The sequence below is a fragment of the Drosophila tropicalis genome, unplaced genomic scaffold (assembly GCF_018151085.1).
Source record: "Drosophila tropicalis isolate 14030-0801.00 unplaced genomic scaffold, ASM1815108v1 contig_867, whole genome shotgun sequence".
Classification (NCBI taxonomy): domain Eukaryota; kingdom Metazoa; phylum Arthropoda; class Insecta; order Diptera; family Drosophilidae; genus Drosophila; species Drosophila tropicalis.
The window spans coordinates 2,085,500-2,104,852 of NW_027173362.1; the positions used below are offsets into that span (position 1 = coordinate 2,085,500).

Consider the following 19,353-nt stretch of genomic DNA (forward strand, 5'->3'; position numbering starts at 1 on the left):
GAAGTAGAAGGCCTCCTTCTGGCACAGGCTCATCAGCAATTCTCAATTGCTATTATAATATTTTTTTGCTTCAACCTCTTCCCTTCTTCCCTTCGTATATCCTCACCAAGCTCTACCGGCTCCTGGTAAACACCTGATACAATGATGAGGAGAGAGAGACAGAGAGCTGGCGGAATCTTTCTACTGTTCCTTTCCTGCAAGTGGAGTCAAGTTTTTTGCTTAATGCTCGGTCCCCGTGCAGCGTTCAAAAGTTTGTCAAGCTACAAAATTCATCAACTTTGTTGCATAATATTTCAATAAACCCAAAAACGAAAGACAGAGATAGCAGACAGCACCGAGAAGATGGTGTCATAAAATTAAAGCCAATGTTGACAGACGACAACAAAGAACGAACACAATGAACTTCATTTCTTGAGCCTTAGTCATAGCCTTAGCCAAAGCGTTACAATAGTGCACACTTGGGAATGCTGTAATGTCGTTGTTGTTGTTCCTTTTTCTTTTCGTCTTATTTATTATTATTTTTTTTTTTTTTTTTTTTGTTTTGGAAAAACATATTGTGAAATTTGTCAAGTTTTCAACGAAGCCAGCAAATTGGCTCGTAAATTAAATGAAGATGAACTAGTGCCTCCTGCTCCTGCTTCATCTACCTCCACCACTCCACGCTTCATTCTTAGCTTCAGTCTAATCAAATTTTCTATGTCATTTGCATTCAAAAGCAATGCAAAAGTGTGAGACAAAAACATACACACATTACAAGCATAGAAATTGCAAATTGGATGATATGAAGTAGATAGAAGAAAAATGAAATTCTCAACTCGAATCACATTAGTTTTACGACAAAATATGAATGACTGAGAAAATTAAATTAAGCCTTTATCACAATAATAACAATAAGGACACAAAGAAAATCCATTTGTTTACACAGACCGACATGATTTTTTTTTAAGAATTTAGTCTAAGAAACTAATAGGCTTTTTTGCCCATTAGATGTGATGTCGAGTTTTAAAATATGCACCCAAAAGTATGCTATAGGGAGTCGAAGAAGATTTTAGAAAGTCCTGATTAAATAAAATAAGGTCCTTGTTGCAAAAATTACCAACAAACAATTTGATAGACGAAAGAGATTCCAATAGAGTCCTAGGACTCTCTATAGTGTAATTTTCTCACTGAGATATTATGTATAAGAGCAAAAAAGGACCTGTTTGATATTTTGTGAACTGCTTTAAAATTGTTTCTTTAAGATACCTTGAACATATTGCATGGAAAAGGTAAAGTCTAGTTTGATTAAAGGACAATGAGAGTATTGCAGCTTCTATATATTTTTGGTGGATAGTCTTTTCTCTTTCATCATCAGAAAATGGACGATGAAACATTTTTGAATGCCGTTAGGCTTCAATAATTCTGTTTGCCCAGTGAACGAAACGAAGTTGCAAGGATGATGAGAAGCTGCAGAGGGAGAATACATAGGCAAGCAATACAGCAGCAGCCCAGAAGCAAACATATTTCGAGTGGCTTTTGTGGCATTGAAACGGCGACGAACTTACCCGAAATAACACCAAAGACAAAAAAGCCAAACAAACTGCCAACTGCAACACACACACACACACACAGACTGATAGAGAGAGAAGGAATGAGAGAAATGCATTTGGTTGGACTGAATGGAAGAGGGCCCTCGTGGGTGGGTGTGTGAAAAATTACAATGCAATTGTTTGCCATGGGGATGGTCGGCCCGTCGTCCGGTCCGGACTATGAATCCACGCAACAACGCAAACCAAGTCAAAAGTCAATGGCAGAGAACAGACCACAAAAAACCCAGGGGGACTGGGGCGAGTGAGGGGCCCAAAAAGAGGGAAGCCGGAAACAAAAATGAGAACCAAAACCAGAACCAGGACAAAAACTCTTTTGGACAGCATAGACTTTCCGGCGCCGTCAAGTGACGTTGGCTATTATCGATTTAAAAGTGACAAAAAAAAAAAAAAACAAAATGCATTGCATGAGCAGGCATATGCCTTCGGTAAGTTGGTTGAAAATGTGCCAGACCAAGTCAGGGATGGCTGGCGGTTGTGTGTCGCGTTTCGTTTCGTTTTGGTTTCTTTTTTTTACACTGCGCTTTTTATTATTAACTGTTGCATAATTTTTTTGGCGAGGCGTTCGTCATGTGGTTTTCTTTGTGCGCTAATTAAATTTGCATGGTAAATCAAGGTACAGAAAGAATAAGAAAGGCGCCTTCATACTCAAATATCGTTAAAAATGTGCAAAGAAGACTGTGACAACGGCGATGAAGACACAGAGAAGAAGCACACAATAACACACACACACAGCCTTACATACACCCAGTCATTTCTCACACACCCACTCACCATAAACATATTTAAGCAAAAGCTTCATACTTATCCTTCTACAATATATGTACTTCTTTAGCGTTTTGGAAAAACAATGAAGGCTTTTGTATTCGGGAAACGCGTTGGTCTTTTTCTTGTTCCATCACACACAGAGAGGGAGCGAGAAATGCACGCAAATCTCCCATTGTTTTCCACTGAAAAACTTGCTAGCTCTGCGCCTGGGCCGGGGCCTTGGCTCAGCATTTTCATTTGCGCCTCAAATCTAAGAATAATAGTCGACTTGATTACATTTTCACACCGTTTTCCTGACAAACCAAAACAAGTGAAGAGCCCACAACTTGCCTGGCACAGTGGGACGCACATAACTCTTTAAAAACCGCCAAGTTTCGTCATATTTGGAGCATTCACGCTCCACTGTATTGAAGTGAATTGAGAAGAAAGAAAAATGAAATGGCCTAATGTGTTTATTCTTCTCTTCAAGAAGGCAACGCATGAATAAATAAAAGAAAAAGGTGCCTGCAACTTCTTTGGAGTGTCATAATTGTTAGCAGTATCGAAATAAGCTAGTACAATGTCCCAACAATGGAAGCGAAAAAAATCTATTTCATAAAAATCATAAATTCCAAAACATTTACTTTTCGTTCACATTACCACTTGGTAGAGGAATATCCAGAATAGGATAAAAAGGAAACAGTTTTCCATGAAAATGGAACATTTACAAAACTTGGGCATTATTTGTAGACTAATTTCACTATTCGACTAGAAAGTAATTTTAATTCCAAGCGTAGCTGATGAAAAGATTCACGGACTGAGACCACAACAAATGCAATTAGTGACATTGACTTTGAAACTATGTTGACTACTTAGTTAGTTAGTTTATGGCATGGCATTGGCATTTTATTTCAACTTATTGCTAATAGCTCATTTGCTTAACCCAATACTGCCCCTTAAATGGGGCGAACAGACTGGCACGGAACGTTTCAAATTTATTGTACAAATCTATGATCCACAATTTGTGGGCGTAGGTTCTTTAATAAATAACCGATTCGTAATAACCGCTGCCCATTGCTTCACCAGCCAAACGAAACTGCAATCGTTATCGGTGCGAGCGGGTGAATTGGCAATAGTCAATCAGTTCAAAGATGGCTACAAAGTGTTGGCCATATTAAGACATCCTAAATATACATCGCAGAGTCTAGGGAATGACATTGCGTTGCTACGTCTGAAGTCGCCGATCGCAGCTACGTCACGCATTGGTTATACATCCATTTGTCCATCCAAATTAAGAGCAGATGAAAATGCCGTAGCGCTAACAGCTGGTTGGAATGCATTAAGGCCGAGTGATTTGTTGCACACGCTGCACATTAGGATCATTTCACCAAGAAAATGCATCAAAAGTTTCCCTCAATTGCCAAAAGGAATGATTTGTGGTACGACAGAATTCACTCACTCAAGACTTAAAGCAATCCATGATCTAAAAAATAGCTCAAGTCTATGCTACGGTGATTCGGGAGATCCTTTGCTTTATAATAACCAAATTTGCGCTATTGCTATTGCATTTCATCGATGTGGATGGATTAAACATCCCAATATCTACACCGATCTTCACTTTCATCATAAGTTTATCTCACATGCGATGTCGATGTTGGATCTTAAAGCCAAACAAAAAGGATAAGAAAAGAGGGCAAGTGACAGTTAAAATCTGTGGGCTTACGTCCAACCAAAAATACTTTTTTTTTTCCTTTTATTTACAGTTGATAAATTTTATAAATATCTTACCCATTTGCAGATAAAAGAAATCACAATCAATGGACGGAATCAAAGGGAAAAATGTGAAAAGGTTTTTGCGGCATATTTTGTTGTGGCACTTACCTGAAATCAGAAGAACAAGCAAAAGCAAATTCAATAAAAGAAAGAAATTGTAAAAACAGAGGCAAACGGGAGCAAAATGTATTTTTTGTGTAAAATTATTTTTCTTAACTACCATTTCCGAGGCTCATCATCATCAACCCCATCGAAAACCCCAACGTAGAATGGCCGAACCGAATCCCAAATGGCAAATCAATTTGCGCTGAACAAAGGACTTCTTCTTCGAAAATCACAGCACATAACCCATTAACCCAACGTGAGAAATGAATGACGAAAAGCTTGGAGGACAAGGACAAAAGGGCCATTTTCATACAATTTTCATTCATTTTCTTTTGCAGTCTCGCAACATTTACATAATGAATTCATATGTTTAATAAAATCTACACGTGAACGAACAAACGCCGCGTCGACAGGACGACATACAAAATGTGTACACAAAAGAGCAACCTGAAGCCATCGCTGGATTCCTGTGTATTGTGCTCCCTGAGAATGCAAAAGAACAACGATAAAAAAGGAAAATAATTTTGGCTTGAAGTTGCGTGTATTTTGTCCTACTTCGTTTGCTTCTCGCAGGTTCTCTTTTCCCTTCATCTCTGGTTATTTTTTTTTTCCTACTGCTATCCTTTGAATAGTTTGACGATGGCAATGACGTTGACGACCAAGAACAGAGAACAAACCGGGTGTAGGAAGGGTAGATGGTTATTGCCAAGGGTTTTGTTAGCCCGGCTTGTTCTGTGCTAAGGGCCAAATTAAAAACATATTCAATTTGCATTTTCTTTTTTTTTTTTTTTCCTCATCGGTTATCGAGTTAGCTAGCAGGTGGTGGGCACCATTTTTACCATAGATGAATGTATGTATCTGCGTTTCTTTAATATAAATAAATATGCTAAAACACACGGAGCAAGTTGACTATATAGTAGAGTTTTTCTAAAACTATCAACTTGTTTTATCAGCAGGTTCTGTTTGCCACTATAGACCTGTATTGTCATATCCCTACTTTAAGTTAAAACTAGTTGGGAATTGCAACATAATAAAGTTCTTCTTCATTCTATGCTTACCTTGGCTTCTACAGACATGAAAGATGCATTTTGTGTCCTAAGCCCGCTATTTTAAGCCCTGTGAACGTCCACCTATCTTCTATAGCTATACAAACTAAATGATGTCTTCTGGACCCACTATCTTCGGTCTTTTGACAGACACCTTGGCTTCTACAGACATGAAAGCTGCATTATGTGTCCTAGATGCGCTTTCTTGTATCCTGTGTCCTTCTAACTAACTTATAGAAGTTAGGAAGTTATAGCCATACAAACTAAATGGATTCTTCTAGACCCACTATCTTCGGTCTTTGGCTTCTACAGACATGAAAGCTGCATTATGTGTCCTAGATCCGCTTTCTTGTATCCTGTGTCCTTCAACCTAACTTATAGAAGTTAGGAAGTTATAGCTATACAAACTAAATGATGTCTTCTAGACCCACTATCTTCGGTCTTTTGACAGACACCTTGGCCTCTCAGCTTTACTTTTGATTTGCTTTATTAAATAACCTAGAGCCTGCTTATAGTTCGAACTCAAATTAGAGCTTTTTAATTCATTGCAGACTATATATATATATACATATGTATCTGGGCTCTCTCTCTCTTTCTTCCTTCTACACAAAGAAAGACTCCCATCAAGGGCTCCAGCAGAGCTCATTAGGAAAACGCTGTTCTAAATGGATTCTTAAAGATATTATAAGATATATATATATTCTGGGTCTCTGTATAAGTCATTTAAGATTTGAGAAGTAACAAAACTTTCGAATGAACTAGGAAAAACATACGTTCGATTCAAAAAACTCTAAACATACAACATTTGTGACAAAAACTTCATCGTTCATTCATACCAAATAACTTAAAACTATGTAAATTGTTTTCATATATTTTAAATATGGTTAAGGGATTTCATAGTTGGATTATTGCTCATTTGACTTTCATTTCGAGTTTAATTTAAGCGACGGCGCTTAACAGAAATGTGAAATAGTAGTTCATACAAAGGGGAAAATTTTAAAAATGTCACATTTGTTTTTATGTTTGTTTACTAACTGGACTAAGCTTAGTTTAAATATATTGATATGCAATTATTTATGCGAGGGGTCGAGGAGTTCGGAAAAAACCACTACTACTAAGTGTAGACAAAATGCAGAATATCTCCGTTTGGCAAACAACAACAACAACAACGAGAAGGAACCGCAGGGAAATAAATTTCACTGCCACCCCCACAGACCCCCCTCAACCGACCGACAAGCCAACCAGTCAACTTACCCACAAAATACACACACTCACACTCACACACAGAAAACAGAAAGTTTTGCCAACGAAAAATTTTCAACAACCACAAAACAAAAACAACTACAACAAAAAAAAAAAAACAATACAAAACAAAACCTTTAAATGACCCAATCTCTAAAAATCAAGAGAAAAAGATGGACAAGGAAGAAGAGACAAAGGGAAAGAGAGCGGCAAAGAGATATACAGAGATGTGGCCACCATTTTTATGGGTGAAACGAAGAAAACTCATTTTGACAGAAACAGAAAACAGAAAGGAAAACTCGGTCGGCACAAACAATGCCAACCAATTGCCAATTGTGATAAATTGTATTTTAAGCAATTTAAACAAAAAACAGAAAAAAAAAACATGAATGTTTTTTAACGTTAATAAAAACCGAAGCTGATATACCCTTTCGCATAAATATGACATTTTTAAAGATCAGCTTAAGCACGTGAAGAAAAACCATAAAGTCTTTTAGACGACAAATGGGATCTAGGTTGTAAATGTTGAGAAAAACTCAGCTCAAACTATTTTTTGGGAAAATATTTACAAACTTTCCATATACAATGAGATCAGTTCGAAGTCTTTTCTGTATTAGAGAGATGTTGACCAAAGCCAACATACTTTGTGCAAGGTATTAAAAAGAAAAAAAAGCTAACAAGTAGAAGCTGCCCCTCATCAAAGTCAGAAAAGATAGCAAAAGGTTAACTTTTTGGGTAAGAATTTTTGTTTCACTATTCTTTTTTTTTTGTTTCTTCCTCTCCTTTTTTTTTTTTTTTTTTGTATGTAAAACTACTTTACTAATAATGCCTCAATTGTCTAGCATTTGCACAGTGGGCAGGGGGGAGCGATGGTCAGGGCGGGGAAAGGCATCCCTAACACATTACCCTAGTTAAGCATAGGAATTTTTTCTCTCTCTTTTCTCTTTATCTATCTTCTTTTTGGTATCTTGAGTATTAATCCTAATTGAAGGGAAATCCCTTGATGGACACGCACCACACACAAAAGAAGAGCGAGAGAGAGAGAGAGAGAGAGAAAAAAGGGAAAATGTTGCAGAAAAAAAAAAAACAAAAATATATAAGCGAAAGTGGCAACCCTTTTTTTTCTCTGTTCTGTTCTTTTCTTTTCTTTTTTTTTCAGATGTAAGTATTTGCTTTTTTTTCTTAGCCTTCTGTTTGAGTTTGTTAGTTTTGCTAGTTTATGGGTTACAACCATTTTTCCATTTTTACCCCATTTCTTCTACCAACATGTGACGCCAAGATAAATGCCTTTGTCCCTTCTCCTTCTTTTCAGATACCTTGCAACCAAAAAGCTTAACAAAAACACAATTTATGAATCATGGAATGGTTCATACGTTGGCTTCGATCTCAGAAATTGGCAACAGTGAGAAACTGGCGGTCTCAGTTAGTCCTGGAAATTCTGGCAATATGTTCCATAGATGCAAATCACTTTCCTAACGATGATCTTCACATTTTTCCCTAACAGTAAGAATTGCCAAAGTTTAAAGAGTGTCTGTCTCTAGTGAGGATATATACTCTACATTATATTTGTATATACACATATATGTATACAAAATTAGCCCAACCCTCTGGCTTCCATTACGTGTTTTCCTCATTCCGTTGTTTTAATTAAACATCAGCAGAAATCATAGCTCATAGAGCAGAACATCGTGTGGAGACTAAAAAAAATAAGAGAAATGGGGAAAGAGCATGAAATTTGCTGCTCAAATAGACATTTAATGATTCCCCATTGTCATTACATAAAGGTGACTTATAAAAACATTATTTCACACACACACACACACGCATGTATGTATGTACATTGAGGTGACAATAGAATGTTGTGGATGAAGTGGGCTGACGGGGGGTTAGCAGAATAAAGCTAAAGGTTCTTCTTGGTGTCTGCTCGGGGTTCGTATGTGGGTTATGCTTGTTTGTCTGTGCCTTTAGATGCGGGCAGGAGCATTTCATGTTGGCTAACGAGCACTTTGGGCATATGTAGTGTTAGCCTCCTCCATCTCTGGTAATTCAAAGTGTATGTGCCGGTGTGTATGGGTGTGTCGGGGCGAAGGCAATAAACAAATGGGGGAAATGTAAGACAAGAAAATGAGTTCTTTAAAGTTGTTACAACTTTTACGAAATATTAAGGTAGTGTAGGTGGGTGTGTGTGTGTTTCAGAGTGTGTGTTATACAAAAGTGTATATGTTGAGTTGTAAGATATATTTTGGTCTAAGGTTAAAAGATATCGTATTAACTTTCTCGCAAAGTCTTTAAACCGTGGACCTTTCTCTTTAAATGGCTAGTCCACCTTTACAGCGATTGTCTGTCTAGCTCTCTCTCTATCTCTCTCTGTCTCCCTCTCTCTTTCTGCCTATTTGTCTGTCTGTCTGTCTGTCCATTTGCCCTGCTGCTTGTCGCAAAGTCATAAATCTTTAGTCAACACACACATACACAAAGTTTTGCGGTGTGCTCTTTCTCTATCGCTCTCTGTTTTTGCTTTTTTGCCTCCTAAATGTATGCAACACTTTTTGCTTGTTTAACATTTTTAAGCTGACCGAAAAGGAACAATAAAATCAAGACAAAACCAAAGTTGGACTCATAAATAATATGCGACAAACAATTTAAATTGTATTGCAGTTCCCCTGCACGTGTGCTCCAAAAAGTATGCAATAGAAATGCCAATGCAAATGCCTAAAAATGTTGCAACTAATGGGCAATAGTGGTAACCAGGGGCAACAACAACAGCAGCAAACGTAGCGATAATGAACTCGACACGTGCAACACCATCCCGCAATCCCCCAATCCCTCCATCTCCTCTTTCCTCCAATTTCTCGCTATATCCCTACCTTCTGCCCCGTCAAACTAATACAAAAATAAAAGTGGAGCGAGAAACGTTGCCCATCGTTCGTTTCGTTTCGTTTCAGTTTACCGTTACCCTGGTGTGTCGCATTGCCGTTACCTAGGTTGGTTTTGCATTTTGCGGGGTTTGTGTGGCATACATTTCCCATACCCCCCACGGCCCCTCTCCCTCTCTCCTCTCACCGATATTTCCCTTATTGCCACATTGCTCCACCGCTGACTGCGCGTGCATAATGGCAATTCAAAAATAATGTGCCAAATATGCGGACATTTCATTGTGTTTACCCAAACAAAACTGGGACAACCACAAGTAAGGTTGTGGTAGGGGGGGCTGGGGCCAAGCCAATGGCTGGAAATCGGATGGAGCGATATTCGTGGGAGGGGAAATGGAACTGAAAATCTTTTGAGCTTCGCCTTCTTCAGTTTCAATTTGTCATAAGCACACGCCCCGAAAATTAGACAAAGTCAAAACAACAAGTAATACCAAGAACCTTTAATCGAAATTCAGCAGACGATTCCACGATGAAAGGAGTAGTCGAGTATTGGCCAGAACGACGAGAACTTGCCTTTGTGGTCGGGTAAAAGTTGCTAAGCCAAAAATTTCAAGCATCTACGACGACGACAAAGCAAGCAAAAGAAGCGGAACTAAAACCAAACCCGAAACCCCAAACTCGAATCCAACTCAAGTTTGAACCTCAACTCCAAACTGTTAAACCCAAAACTCCAATCTGAATAGTGAGCAAGTCAAAGAAGAGGGGGTGGGAGGGTACAGAACTTTGAGGTTGCCTCAAGACAAAATTCCAGGACAATGGCTTAAGGTTCAAGTATGTATAGATAAACGAGTAGTTAGTACATGAAATGGCCAGAAGATGTCTGCTTGCAACACTTGAAAATCAATTTTAGATTTTGATTACTTGACAAGTAATCTTCACCCGGACACAATACCATTCCCCCCATAAGACACTTTCATTTAAGTGTACCCCGACCAAAACTTTAATAAAAATGTTCAAAACTTTCACTTTAAAAATTTTGGATCGACAGAGCTTGAATTCCCAACTGCTTTGAGCTACAATTGGTTCCAAAAATAATTTAAAAATCAATGAATGTATGTAGATATATGTATCTCACCTTTCTCAGCATATCATCCAACGAATCCACATCCAAGCCGGCATAGTTATTATTGAATTGACTGGAACAATTTGAGGAATTGCTGGTGTAACGTTTGCGACGTCCCAATGCTGGTGAATTGACCAAAGAGCTGGGTCCACTGGAGCCCACTGGATGGGTGGATCCGGCATAGCCGGCTAGAAGAGGATACAGCGCGGAATGATGCGGCGAATGATGTGGCGGCAGATGTGAAACATGTCCAAGATGATGATGATGATGAACATTAGAAGCTGGGGAACACGAGCAGACAGCTAACTGAGCAGTGGCTGGAGCTGCAGTTGTGGCTAATGACGTTGAGGGAGGCGGAGGACTTGACGATGGTGACGTAATCGCTGCTGCCACACCAGTTGACTGTTGATGGCGGATCGCTGCCAATGGGGATGGTGGCGCTGTGTGATGCATTTGCAACGAATGATGATGATGCATCAACTGATGGTGGTAGGAATGGGAATGGGGATTGGAATGGACATGTGCATGGGCATGGGCATGATGATGCAGTAAATAGGCTGCTGCTGATGCCGGTGAGCTCCCCGATGGATTCTCCACTGATCCACGTTCTTCCTCATTATTGATCATGATCACTTGAACTGTTTTGGCGGCATCTAATAGATCTGAATTGGCGGTCTCATCTGAACTTTCATCATGTGCTTGCTGTGGCTGCTGTGTCTTCTCCTGGGCGGATTTGGCATCCATGAGCATTAAATCCATTTGGACGGTAAACACTGTTTAACAAATTTGCTTTCTTCTCTTAAACGTTATCTACTAGTTGTCAGTCCTTCTTTGCGTAACGTTCTTTTGAATCACTTTAGTTTAGCTGAAGCTTTTCATATCGACTGTGGCAAAGAATTGTTGCATATCAGTGTAAAGGCCGGGTCTACGCTAAAGTTTCGCCCACTCCCCGGTATGTCTGTCTGGCTATGCAAATTTATGTTGTTGTTCTTTTGCGTGTGTGTGTGAGTGTGTATGTTTTTTTTTAATTGCAATTCACTTGATGAATTGCCCCCAAGGGTAGCCCCCAGTCGTAGTAGTTGTGGGGGAAAATGGGCGTTAACCACAATCAAATGTGTTGTCATTTTTGAAGTACTACCCTGTGTTCTCATCATGCATTCGACTTCGAAATGTGAAAACGCCATAAAGTGGACAACACAAATATATAAATAAATTAAATGTGATTGCGATTGTCAACCGAAAATACCAAAAGCAAAAACACAGAAAAACACAAACACACACATACACACATACATAGGGAAATAAATATATATGTATTTATGTTTGGTAGGCAATAAATTTGAAAAATAGCCAAGACAAACAGAAATCTGTTAGACGAATGATATAAAAATATACACATTTCTATCCACCAGGTAAATCCAGGTAAATAAATATTGTTAAGATTCCAATCAATTATATTTCATTTTATAATTGGAATGCAATTTATGGACTAGCTAATTGTTGACCGCATTGACCAATACAGTTCTGTAATGTGACCATAACTTGCTCACATTGGCCAAAACTGCTCTAAAATAACAAATGTAGTTTAGAAAAACGTTTCAAATTTCCATTTCATTCTGAGATCATTCAAATCACATCAAATAGAATTGCATTTTCCATAATTTTTCTTCCATTTTCCCTCCTTTGTGTTTTAACAATAATAATATTAAAAAAATATTTATCGCTTATTTTTGCCATATGCAGCAATAGCATTGGCTTTTTCTTTCCAACGCTATCTCTTGCCACACGCTTGACTTGGTCCAGCTCGAAATGGATAACGGTCAGTGTTGAGGGAAAATATGGAGAATACGAGCAGGGAGAAAGAAAGAGAGGGCACAACAAGAAGCAGCAATCAATTTCAGAACATAAATAACTCAATTTCCAAACGAACAACAACAGCAACATGAAGCAGCGCCAACAGAAGCAAAAGAACATTAGCTCCGTCTCCTGGACATCAATAAATTTGAACAAAGTGAAGAGCAAATGTCTAACGCTCTAAAGGAGCACGAGGATGTGGATGTGGCTGTGGATGAGCCTGAAGTTTGAAGTGGAAACTGAAGCTAAGCTAATTAGTGGCTAAAGCTTTTCGATTATGTGACCAGACATTATTTAAATTTATCTGGCCATATGGCTCAGATCACATTTCAAAAAGCAAAGGCACAACAACAAGAGCACAGAAGAAAAAACTTCGAAAGAGTTTCAAGAGTAATCTGAGGAGCTAAGAGGATGGTAATGGAGAACAGCCACTAAAGATAACCAAGAGAGGGGAGGCTTCGTGTGGCCAGAAGGCCGAGTGAGTGAAGTGTGAGTAGGAGTGAGCGTCTGAAACTTCACTTCAAATTGTGTATCGTCCATTTAACAATGTGTGCCACAAAATGCATCATGATGATGCTGCAGATGATGATGATGATGATGGTACACAGTGAGCGGAGGACCATGTCTGGCTGTTGCTGTAGCTGTAAGGACAAGCCGTTTTTGGAATCTATATGGGCAGGCCCATAATTCACTAGAGATAATATACATATGTGTCTGAGCTGCCCAGGACAAGGCAGAAACACAGGCAGTCGAGCCTGGCATTTCCCAACTGCTGGACAAAAACAGACACACCATTTTCTCCTCCTCCACGTTCTCTACACCTCCATCGTCTTGTCCTTGTTGTCCACCTACTACATTCAGTCCCCTTTACTACTCTGTCTCCTTGATGCAATTCTCTTCGACACGCATACACAAACATTCAACCAAGTATGTAGCCAGAAGTAGGCATATTAATGACACGGTGAACTGACTGCACTTCTTCTTCTTCTTTGTGTACTCCTTTCAATAAATTTACCATGGAAAATTGTTGAAATTATCATAGCATACTTTTTGCAGCAATTCTCAATAGAGCATGGAAAATTGCTTGCCTCAAAGTACTATCATTAGATATTCGCATTTGAAATTTATATTCCATATACTTGATTCAGAAGCTAAATAGAAATAGTTTTAGCTACATCAAGCCATTGGCATGTTTATGTATTTTGGTTTGAAAATGTATTTTAAATGAATATCAATAATGTTTGATTAGCAAGAAGCGAAATCATCATTTACCAAATTAGGTCAACGAAATCTGCAAAGCCGAATAGAACAAACTATCAATTAAAAAGGATTTATTTTTCACTGCAAATAGAAACTATTCAAACTTATCTAATAGACAGATTGATTTCACTCCGCTAAGCATAAATCAAACTCAATTTCGGTCAAGTGTAGAAATTTAGGAATTAAATATTAAGCTGATGGTAAGAATATTACATTTACAAACAGTTTCAATGCAGTTCTCTGTGACATACTGAAGACCATTTGAACCAGCTTGCTAGCTATTATTTATACATATTTTTTAATCGTTATTGGATACAAAACATTTTACTACATTACAATTACTTTTTGCGAATTGAATTTGATCAAAACTTTATTATTTTGGCCAAATCTTAAACCAATTTCTGGAATTGGGCAAAAATTTATTCAATTTACTGGCGCTTGAAACTAGGAATTTCTGTGTAATTTTAGTTCCCGTTTAACTTGTGTTTTCATTTGGCCAAAATTCGTAAACAGTTCACACTTGGGTCTCCCAACTTTTGACTCTCATTAAATATGGAAAAAGAAAAAACAAAGAATGGATGTGAACACAAAAACACTTCATCAAATATGCTTTCATGGTGGGATTTTGCGTGGCTGCGCCAAAAATTATGCTACATAAACACACATCAAAAATGGGAATAATAAAAAGCGAAGGAAAAGAACACAACAGTGAACAGTGAGAGTGAACGGGGCGAGAAGAGAATTGAAAGCAGCAACGGAATGAAAAGCAAACAAAGCGAAACGCATTTGGTAGCATTATTGTCGGTTCAACTTGGCCTTGGCAATAAACCAAAAACCCCTATGGGCCCCACAAAGTATGCAACAATTTTTTTTAACCATATACTTTTGTTTTTCTATATTTTTTTCGTTTTCAATTTGGATTTTTTTCGGAATCAATTTGAGAAACACAAACCGATCAGGATTATCACAAGCAAAACACATACAAAAAAAAAAATAAATGGCAACAGAACGCTCACGTTAAAACTGAAAGACACCAACACACACGGACACAAAAACGAAATTTCAATTTCACTTTTATCACGCGCAAAAATTGCTCGAAATATCTGAAAATTGAAGTGTCAAGTCGAACGAAAACGAACTGTAAATTCACCGTTAGCAACTCATCAAAGCGCCAACAGCAGCAGCACACGCAACGCGTTACGCAGCCAAAGACAAACTAAAAACTGATGGCCGTGTGCCGTGCCATGGGTTGTGATTTACCGATAGACGCGCCGACACACACAATGCAGACACAACAGCACGGCATCGGCATCGGCAGCCAGCAGCAGTTCCAGCACCAGCAACAGCAGCAGCAGAAGCAGCAGCAGCAGCAGCTGAATCAAGGCAAACGAGTAACAAGAAACGGAAGAAAACGAAACGAACCGAAACGAAGCCCAACGAAGCTCACAGCGACAATGAACATAACAGCTGGTACACGAGCCCTGCGCATGTGTGTGTGCGTGTGTGTCTGTGTTAGAACATGTGTATGTGTGCCTGTGTGTGTGGTGAGAGAAATTTCCCTATTTCACAATTGAATTCCAGAATATTGGGTTAGGTTTAACTGACTCAAGCAACGGTTAAAAGATATAGTAATTGATTTCCAACGGCTAAACTAACTAACTAAAACATATGGAGTGTATGAACTATTGTAAGTCACAGCGTATCACTAAAAAAAACAAATAGTATAGAAAGTATAGAATGGATTATTCAATATTTTAAAAGAAAATTATTGTGAGGAAAAGGAAGTAACCCATAATGAATCTTGATAATGGAATACCTAAAGTAACAGTTATGTTCCAAGGATTATCCTAAAAATATCTTCGAAACAATGGAATGGAACACCCAAAAAGATCAAGCACAGAAATATCTGCCAAATTCAAGTGAAGCAATGGAACAAAATTGTTTAAATTTAGCAAATTTCTTGATCCTTGATACATTGGGATGAAACTTATTTTTGACCAACAACAATTAAATTCAAAGTTAAACAAAAGTACAGATGGACAAAATATCCCAATATCCCTTTATTCGTCAGTAAACGGTAAAGCAAGAAAATATATAAAACACACACACACACGTACAAAAAAATTACCCAACCAACCAACGAAACAAACAAACAGTTTGCCGCGTGGTGAGTTCGAAAACGCTGGCATTTGCTCTTCTCTTCTAGTGGACTCCGCGTCGCTCACCTTCTCTTATCCTGCCACCTTTTGTCCCGCAATCACCCACTCGATTCCTTACAGCTTAACATCTGCGTGTAGCATACTTTCCGGGTGCGCTGATTGTGGGCATTAAAGCCCAAAGTTGGTTAGTTAGCCTTAAAGATACGGCAAAAAAAAAGGAAAAAACAACAGAGAGAGGGAGAGATAGAGAAAGAGAGAGCAAAACAGTCGGCCACATGTTTGGACGCCTGCGAATTTTAATGACTTACCAAAAAAGCAAAACTGCGATGTTGGCTGCCTACATCGACCTGCCGCCGACCTGTAGACCGCCACCGCCATCGCCGTCACCTCACCTCGCCGCTATAATACCCATGATTTTTACCTTTTTGCCAACGACTACGTACCAATATATGTATGTAGCTCTCTTTGTCCCGCTCTCCTCACTCGCCCGTTGTCATTTCCCCTCGCGTTCATAGTGCGCGTTGCCAAACATGTTTGCATTTGAATTTTAAATTAAACGTCGTCAGCGACGATGATGATGACGACAACATGTCAACATCAACAAAGCAAAAAGGAGAAACACGAAACACAAAACGCAAACAGAGCAAGAGCAAAAGCAAGAGGTTGGGTAAAATGATGGAGAAACGGGAAGTTAGGCATTAGGAAGCGGCTTAGGTTTGCTCCTCTCGCTATACGGATGTGTGTGTGTGTGTGTGTGTGTGTGTGTTAGAGAGAGTGTTTTGCTATTGATTTTCGGCTGACCTTTTTTTTCGTAGGGGGTATAACAAAAAAGGGAATAGGAAATAGGAAATGTGGGGCCGCTGCCAATTATCGAAACTGTGACGACAACTCTAAGTCATGTCAGGATTGGGGATTTCCATGGATGGGGATCAGCCTACACAGCTTTTGTCCTCACTGTTTTGCTTTTCTATTTTCTACTTTCTTTTATTTTTTTTAATTGTTTCTAGGCTAGGGCTAGGCTTTGCTTAACTTGCCTCAACTGTCAACAATATACATACAACTAGCACATATGTATTTAAGCGTTTTACTCTTGGCAGGTGGCCTTCATCTCGGAATCCCATGAATCCGAAAAATTCTATTTTCTTTTGGCTTACATCAGCTGCAGCTTCGCCACAGGATGCCAACTTGTTGAGCAATTAAGCTGCTGCCCCATTCCATGGCCCGACACTGAGCCTAAAGGCGATTCAAAATGCCAACCCCATGAATTTATGTAAAACTGCAAATGAATACAAACACCCACAAAGCATTCACACGCACACCCATCACATATGCGTGTGTGTGTGTGTGTGTCCAGGCGGCAAGAGAATTAAAAATTAAATTGAAATCAATCAGGAGACATTTGGAATTCATATAATTTCATGGCGCTTCATAAATCTGATTAAAAACCAATTTGGAACAATTGGATAGTAGCAAAAAAAAAAAAAAAAAATTCACTGAAATGAATACCTATTATTCGAATTACTCATTTGCTCTTTAAGGTAGCGACATTCATTTAATCTCAATTAGGTTTTAAGTATGGATCATTTCGATTCATTTGCTTGTTGAACTCGTTAAATTTGATTAAAGCGATTCAATTCATTTCCATTTCCATTCAATCCGTCAAGTGAAATTTTGTCGCCTGTTGGACGGGCATGCGGCGGCGATAACGGTAACGGCAACGGCAACGGCAGGATGGAGGTCACGTGGAAAAACTTTTCCGTGTTATTTTATTGCCGGCCAAAGGACCAATGTCCAGGACAGCTACGACAAGTGCTAACAACAGCAACTGGCAACTGGCAACTGGCGCTAATATCCCCTTTTAATCCTATACACATAAATATATATTTTACTGCCCTTATGGTGGTAGGAACACACACTTTACCTCGCATCTACCGACTCTCCGTGTGTGTGTGTGGTCATAAGTATTATTGGCGAAGGATATGCCTTTTCACTTGTCGCACACTCTCTCCTTGTGTTTATTGTCGCATAGTTTTCATAAATTTCCGACTTTTCGTGGGACTCTCGAGAGGTAAGTCTGCCGACCCCTTCCGCACACATACTATTTCATTCCTTTTACCTCTCACAGCGATTATAGTTGGGTGTTACATAGTAGCTGTACTCGTCGACAATCCGCTTAATATCATTTTTTGGCATTACTTTGAGTGGCCAACGTATTTTTCGTTTCATTTCATTCTATTCCATTTGGCGTACTTAGTATATATTTCGCAAAGGCTTAAAATAAGCTTAACACATACACATACCCATGCACACACACACACACAAACACATGTTAACTTAACTGCGGTTTTCAATGCGAAAGAGAGAGAGAGAGTGAGTGAAAGCATTAATTGCACTTGCTGGCTGGCCATAATCATGTTTTATTTGACCGCCCTAAAAAGTATGCAATGAATTTATTCTCTCACACACACACACACACTTACATTGAGAGTATTTATTCTTATTCTGTTTCCCCCAAAGCATTCTTTTTTTCTTTTTTGTAGCTTTATTAGCTTTATGTTTTAGGCCAAGACATTTGAAGCATGTGAGCTTATAGAAGGAATAAAAAAATCCAAGAATTCGCATACGAAAAAGGCAATTTCTTGGCACAGTGGGACAATGATTACTCGAAATCTGTAAACTGCTCCTATACTAAATAGAGAAGAATCAAAGAAAAATGCCCCAATAAATATAAAATTATGGCGAATTTTTGAAATGATAACAAAATTTTATATAATGCTTGTTGATCCATCGAAAGCAGCGATTATTACTGATGTCCTGACTTTAAATTTTTCAGAGTGCCAAATTAAATGGCAGCTTTAAAGTTTGAACTTTTAAATTATCGATTGAGCACTGTTATTTTCTTTCCTCTCCCGCTCTCCACATCATTCATCTGAATGCCTTACCCACTTCATTTGGACACTTTTTGAATGTCTTCATATCCCATTTCCAATTCCATTCCCATTCCATATCCTCTCGCTTCGAGTTGTCCCACATTCAAATGCTGTTGCCGTTGTCAACAGTCAAAGCCATAAGCTGGGCATCATTTTCCCCTGTTTCGCTCCGCCTTGCCCTACAACTCATATACCATGACCAACTCCGTCCCTTGCCCAAAAGTCCCTTATCTACTTCCACTCACTTTCAGTTGCTGAAAAATAAAGCTGGACAACAAAACGAAACAAAAAAAAAAACAAAAAAACAGAAACAGCAACAACCAAAAAAAAAAAAAAATGTATGTATACATACATATTTTTGAGCTGAAATATTTATTTGATTTTGTTGCCCACTCTACGATTGTCCTGTTTTCGTCTCTCTTCTACTCTTGTATTCATTGTTTCCGCTTTACTTTTTATTCTTTGCCTTTTATTCCATATCACATTTCCCTTTCCCTTTTAATACTCTTGCAAAAGGCGTACTTCAACTTTCGTTAGAAGTGTGCAACGCATTGAAGGAAGCATCTCTGACCACATATAGGATATACATTCTTGATTCTTGATGTCCGCCCGTCTGGATCGAGCTACAGAGTTGAAATAAAGGGTTTGCAAATCTCGA

At 38.7% G+C, this 19,353-nt stretch overlaps 1 protein-coding gene across 10 annotated transcripts in view; it reads right to left on the reverse strand.

Moving 5' to 3' along the window:
• Positions 1-19,353, reverse strand: part of LOC137583721 (uncharacterized protein CG43867) — a 110,073-nt gene that overhangs the window by 63,149 nt on the left and 27,571 nt on the right. For 3 of the 10 annotated variants that reach the window (XM_068298835.1, XM_068298833.1, XM_068298829.1), the window contains exon 1: positions 10,505-11,376. The exons of the other annotated variants lie outside the window; for them this stretch is intronic. In XM_068298835.1, the coding sequence (XP_068154936.1) occupies positions 10,505-11,251 (747 nt within the window). In that variant the 5' untranslated portion in view covers positions 11,252-11,376. Of the gene's footprint in view, positions 1-10,504; positions 11,377-19,353 lie in introns of those variants that run through there. 10 annotated transcript variants of the gene reach the window in all.